This window comes from Chrysoperla carnea, chromosome 5, assembly GCF_905475395.1.
Source record: "Chrysoperla carnea chromosome 5, inChrCarn1.1, whole genome shotgun sequence".
NCBI classification, from domain to species: domain Eukaryota; kingdom Metazoa; phylum Arthropoda; class Insecta; order Neuroptera; family Chrysopidae; genus Chrysoperla; species Chrysoperla carnea.
This window is the reverse complement of record NC_058341.1, coordinates 53219463-53226251: the sequence shown is the minus strand read 5'-3', so window position 1 is coordinate 53226251 and position 6789 is coordinate 53219463. Positions and strand designations below refer to the sequence as shown.

The 6789-nt window shown below is 32.2% G+C and overlaps 1 protein-coding gene across 1 annotated transcript; it reads left to right on the top strand.

The window, feature by feature from the left end:
* Positions 1 to 491: 491 nt before the first annotated feature.
* Positions 492 to 5134, top strand: LOC123301227. The gene is made up of 4 exons (XM_044883962.1): positions 492 to 911; positions 1134 to 1331; positions 2231 to 2461; positions 4910 to 5134. Exons 1-4 carry the CDS (start codon positions 492 to 494, stop codon positions 5132 to 5134), a joined length of 1074 nt encoding a protein of 357 aa, XP_044739897.1.
* Positions 5135 to 6789: the final 1655 nt, after the last annotated feature.

Sequence of the window (6789 nt, the reverse complement as noted above, 5' to 3'; positions counted from 1 at the left end):
ACCCACAAAGGCAGCACAGGACTGACGATTTTCTCTAAATACACCAACGTCAATTTAAACCTAGCATAAATATTATGATTACGCCCCCTATAAACCCCCTAATCTGAGCTGAGTACGTACCCATTCTAAACTACAAGCTACTGCTTATAAAACCATCTCAAATAGTCCAACTTGAAATGAATGGCGGTATCTACTTTTCGTATTGCATGGCTAGCACTGAAGGAAATGAATAGTATATTACATATCTAGGGAGCAAAAGTATAGAATGTGTTAGAATGTCTCGTAACTATTGCAGCAGCTTCCACAATGAAATAGAAGAGAAAACTCTAACTCACTTTCTCTTTCACTGCTCAGTTCTTGTTAAAAGAAAGCTCTGTAACATAACCCAACCATGCTTTTGTAGTATAATTATTAAGTATATTTTCAACACTAAAATTGTATTGGTTTTGCAGATTTTGTAGGCTAAATTCCATTTTTTGTTTTATTACAGAATGCGATTTATTCCAATCTATGCAGCCATTTTATTTGGCTGTATTTATGCGACAACATCAGCCCTTCCACAGCGAAATAATGGATTCGAAGATAGGCCACAATATTTAAAATTTAGTGTACAAGATGTAAAAGGTTATAATCAATATAAAACTAATAGACGCAATTATAATTTGGCATCAAACAACCAACCGGTTAATCAATTTCCAACAGGCTTTCGAACGAGTTCAGCATCTCAAGAGTCATCCGAAGAGGATGATGCTGCTCCTGCATCCTCACAACAATTGCGTCGACCTGCTGCTTTTGAAAATGAAAATTATCCAAATGCCATACCACAACAAATTCGGCAGCCACAACAAAGCCAACAGCAACAATATAGGCGGCCAAACCAACCTCCACAACAATTTAGAAAACAACTTGAGGTAAATATTTTTACGAGATGAATTAATGGAAATGTCTTGAAAAAGTGTTAAGAAACTCGTAAAAGAGTTATTTAGGTTTAATTTTCAGTGACTATCTCAAAGGTATGGTTATAATTTTTTCAACTTTTTCACCTTTTGCACTGAAAATCACTCTTGAAGCACTTTTTTAGTCTTTTTTTATAGTTAAATTTATTATGAATTCTAAATTTTATTAAAATTTAGGAAGAGAAAGAATTAGAAGAAGCTGAAATTGAAGAACCAGATCGTTTAAGTCAATTGTTGCCAAATTCTAAATTTGATTGCGGTGGCAAAAATACTGGATACTATGCTGACGAAGGATTACAATGTGAAGTATTCCATTATTGTCAAGAAGGTACAAAACATTCATGGATTTGTCCAGAAGGATTTACTTTCCACCAGGTATGTTAAAATATCAAGGACCATATTTCAGAACCATAGTTATCAGAGTCATTTAGAGGAATCTTTAATCTTTTGGATGTCCAGACCAGCCTTTTCTTCATTACTGACATATTTCGAAAATAAAAATCAATTATTTTGTCATTGAATCGTGTACCTAATCCAGACTAGATTGAGGTCTAATACTTCATAAATTCGGGGTCCCCGTTGAGCGCGGAACCCAAGGCTTTCTATGGCGCTTTCTATGAGTGCCCAGTTGAAAACAAGGGCCTGGTTGAATCGTTTTAGCCAGATTCTTATTAGCTTAATACTAAGTTTTCCATGAAAATAAAATGACTAATTTTTTTTATCAAGATCATTTATTATTATTTCGGTACATCGAAATTTTTTGGGTGTATGGTCAATCTATTTCAAGGTATAAAATTGTGTCAATTCATTGGGTTTTATAAATTTAAACCCTGTGGAACTGATACCCTGAGATTTAATGGCATCTTTTTCATCAGATTTAAATTATTTTATTTCCCATTCATTTTGAATGGATTTCAATAATATTGAATTCCTATTACCTCATATTTACTACTGACACCTACAGTATAAAATCAACATCCTCTCGAAATTTCAAACTTCTATCATTACCGATTTAAACTGGGAGTCGATATATCAATCGAGACATTGGCTTTTCCTCCTCCAGATTATTTCCCTCTGAAATATGTCTGATTTAAAATAATTAGCAAAAAGAATCATTTTGAAAAGAAAAAAAAATCATCAAAATCGGAGCAGCTATTGAGGACTCCCGAGTAAAAACATTTATTGATGAGACTATAGGAACCAACCAAAAATTTTGCCAGTAGTGTAACTAGAATGTCTTTCGTCAGGATTCACTATTAACGCTTCTGTTTCAGGTTCACTTAATTTGTATGCCACCCAGCGGTGACAATATCTGCCAAAAATCATCTGAATATCATTTTGTCAACGAATATTTATATAAACCATTAAATCTTGCTGAAGCAGAATCCAAACCAAATATTACCCTCCGTTATTCAGATCGATACTATCCAGAAAATTACAATTATGGTCCACAACAAGAATCAGATGAGGAAGAATATCAACCTCCAAGACGTCAACCTCAACCTGTAGGTATCCCATACCCATTTGGACTAACACCATTTCGTAGTTCACAACAAGAAATTAAAAAATAAATTAACACAATTAATTAATTAATTAATTTTACTAACAATTTTACTAATTTAATTTATATTTTACTAATTAACGCTTTTATTTAAAATATTTTATGCTGTATAAATGAAATATTTTTTGCTTGCTGCTTTTTCACACACTAAAGAGACTGATATAGTATTATAGAAAAATTTGTTTCAATTTTATATAATTTTAGAATTGAAATTATGTGTATATTTTCTTATTAAAAAAATAACTTTAAGAAAATTTTTATTTCAGTTAATTAAATTCATTTGACCCTTCACTACCTTCAGCTTATGAAGCGTTCTACTATACGTTTTTTGCAAACAATGAAGACATGAAAATTAATGATTTGATCCAATTCGTGCCAATTTCTAAGATTGGCTACTTTCACGTCTTTCGTCAACTTATTTGACCTGCGGGCTTTAAATTTATCATACCTTTCTTGCCATACTGAGGCGTAAAAATCATCATGTGAGTGCATTGTGCTCTGCATGCTTACTTGATTGTTGATTAACTGGATCAAACCTAACTCATTAGAGACTAACGAGTACCTCTTTGATCTAACATGACAATAAAAATTAGTTTTAGTAGTCTTCTTTCGAATATTTTGAGAGCACTCAGGCGTATTACAAAAAATGTGACGGAGCGTATCGAAGGCAGAGGGAGGTCTCAGAGGCAAAATTTTGCGTGCCAGTATTTAAGGTTATGATGGAAGTCAACCATCTGATACAAGTTGATCGAAGTTAAAACGTTAATAAGCCGCAAGGGATGCATTGGAAAAGTTGGGAAACATCGCCATTTTTAAGGAGCTTTTTGTAATGTGTATATAGGAACCCAAGAAATATTCAGCCAACTTAACTTAGTAATAGAGGTGCATAGGGCCCTAACGGAAAATATTTCTGGCCCAACATTTTTTTGAAATGCTTATTTTGGCTTAAAATTGTCATCTAGTTGGTATTTTTGGTTGCTGAATTACGAATCCGATGTCGGCTTACACGGCTTCTATCACGTTCTCCGAAAATCGTGCCATTTTGGGCCAAGAATTTCCCTTTTTGGCACAAAACTGGCAAACTAAGTACTTATCATCTAAACTCTGCTCTAGGGGATAGGGGATAAGGATTCTACCACATCTTCCGAAAATTGCACCATTTTTGACAGAAAATAAATATTTTTTCTGAAAATAGTCTCTAGAAACTTCTTATACCTTGATATAATTTTGTAAATCTAAAATTTAATATCAATTTTTTTTGTGAAAAAAGATTAATTTTTGGCAAAAAATAGCTTGATTATCAGAATACGTGATAGAATTCCTTTAATGTGACCTCAGATTCGTAATATTCTGAAAAAAAAATATACTAGATAACAAATTTAAGGCAAAATAAGCATTTTACAAAAATTTTTCGGCCACATATGCCCCCTGCTGGAACTTTATGCCCCCTAAGACTAGGTTTTTCTGAATGTTCCTTGGAATCCTGCGTTAAAAAAGTTTTATTATAATCGGTGGTATTTCCTAACTTTTTTCCGGTTTATTCATTGCATTATACAAGAGCGAATCGGGGAAATCCAAAATTATACTTTCTAAAAGTAGAGAAGCCATTACAGATTTCTGTAAAAATGGTAAACAAAAAACAAATTAGGGCCATCTATTCAACAACCAGGGTTTTTTTGATATAGTCAATGAATTATGACTATCTTACTTTTTCTTTTTAAATTGAAAACTGTACCTATATTTTTACTTATGTAAAACAATCCCTATCCCTATTTCGAGAGTTATGGAAGTGGAATAAGTGAGAGCAAGGGACATGAAGGCTATAACGCGGTGATCTTCACTTTAAACCCAACAAAGTGCGCAGGTATCATGCTAGTTAACATATAAATCGTAACTCAGAAACATCATAGTTAGCACGATAGTTTAATGCATTAATCAAGTAGGTGAGTCCAAGAAAGAATAGACATCAAAAGATACTAAAAATTAAAAGTATGAAATTAAAAAGCTATGATTAATCACACAAAACTCGCTTATGAAGAGGTTCAACATTAAACTATCATATGGTTCAACATTAAACTTAATCCACAATAGTGCAGCTCTACCTATTCAGTTAAGATTAATTTATTATGCAATTTACATTACAATTTTAACTAAATATTGCCTATATTCCAACATAAAAGAACTACTACTCAACAATTACATATGATTGACTGACTAACTCAAGAAACTGGACATACCAACTAAATAATTTATCCTACAGGATAATAACACAAAAAACACACGCTAACCACTGCTGCAGCTGTTTGTGAATACGCAATTTGCTTATGCTAACTGCTTTAAAATTATGGATTTTATATGAAATTATACTTTTGATGTTATGCAATTTTTTTAGGTTCAAGTACAATTCCGTCGGCCACCCCAACAACCACAACCTACCAATTTTGCACCAACATTACGTCCAGAAACACACATTCCTGTCCAATTTAGACCATCCGGTCAAGTATTTCATTCACCCGAAGAGGTTAACATTTCATTACAACAAAGACGTCCATTATTAATTGCTCAACCAAAACACAATTATCCTAGTCAACCAAGTGGTTTTGACTTTCAAAAATAATTTATAAGGTTTTATTTTTAAGAAAAACTCATCACCCCCCCCCCCCTCAATTTTCTGTAAACTCAAAACGACGCGTATTAAATTATATTATATTTCTCAAACAAGTTTGATCTCAAATTTTAACCAACTACTAGGATTTCAATTTTGGATTCTCCGGTGCAAAAAACTTCGCCATTTTCAATTACAAATTAAGATTGGACTAAACTCTCACTGGAGGAATGCCATATATTAATCTTTTGGCGATGCAATTTATCTTCAAGGTTAATTCCGTTATCATGGAAATTTTATCCAAACGACTGATTTATAAAAGGAGAGAATCATTTTTTACGGGGTGAACAAATTTTGTTTTTATTATTTATATACACTATTGATGTAAGTATTAATTTTGTTAAAACGTATTTTCGTCGAATTTTCTGTTTTTTTTTTTCAATATTATTTTCCATCTTGTTTCGAATTTCGTTATTTTTTTCTTAAATATTGTATTTATTAGAATTCCAATTATTCATTTAATGTATATACTATTTTTGTATCATTAAAAAATAAATTATGAAAAATTAAATTTTGCTTTTTTTGTTCTACTCCTGCACTAACCAAGAAGGTCTATTGCATACCTCGTCCCAAGTGATGTGTCTTTCGATTATTCGACTGTCAGATAGTAACAAAAAAATAACCTATTTTTTACAGTCTGTCAATGATATGATGCATATATTATGCAGCCATAAACAACAGATCCCTATCCAGAGAATATATCGGTTACTGATATAGTCTCTGTCCCTATCCCTATATATTATAAATGTGACGGTAAGGATGTTTATTTGTTCCGCTTTCACGCAAAAACTAGCGAATAGATTTGAATGAAACTGTACAATATAGCTCATACATCAGAATCACACATGAGCTATAATTTATAAAGATATATTTTTTTTTTAATTTTTAATTAATTTTTTTTTTTTGACATCTCATTAACCAAGTAGTAGAGTGAAATTACGCCTTGTGTATGGATTAAAAGTTCGAGCAACGAAACTTTGGGGTTTTTCTTTTCATATCAAAATAAGTATTTTTTGAAATTTTTTACTTTCCCGGAGTGGTGCAACATGTTTAAAAAACAAAATGGCGTCAAAAATGAAATTTTTTTCAGAAATTTTATCATTTTTATTTTATATTCGCAAAAGGAGGCATCGGTGCATATCCAAATTTGGTAGGTTTGTAGTACATGTTAAGAACTACTCCTCATAATTTTTTGGTGGGGTTTCGTCCCTTCCCCTCCCAGTTATATATATATGTATACATACATATGGTAGTATGGAGATCAGCGACCCCCAAAACCTCTTTATACGTCATAAAAATTTTGAATTTGCAAAAAATATGAAAGCGGGAGGGGAAGGGGTGGATGTTGTAAAAAGTGCTATATTAATAAAAGCATCTAAAATTTTGGGTTACTTTAGCATTTTAAACTATTTTGACCTCTTTTTAAAATCTTTTAAGACACATTTATTTCATACACCCCTTCCCCCTTACAGCGCGGGGGTTAAAACTTAAAAATTTTGCTTTAAACCATATAGACCTCTTTTAAAAATAGTTTTCTCATGCCAAAGCAAAAAACACCCCCCAAAGCCAGTCCATACACCCCCCAAACAATTATTTCCAGAAAGTGC

Coding starts and splice junctions, on each gene's coding strand:
- LOC123301227 (XM_044883962.1), top strand. CDS start 492: ATGCGATTTATTCCAATCTATGCAGCCATTTTATTTGGCTGTATTTAT. Junction 1,332..2,230: donor AAGGATTTACTTTCCACCAG/GTATGTTAAAAT, acceptor CTTCTGTTTCAG/GTTCACTTAATTTGTATGCC. Junction 2,462..4,909: donor CAAGACGTCAACCTCAACCT/GTAGGTATCCCA, acceptor CAATTTTTTTAG/GTTCAAGTACAATTCCGTCG.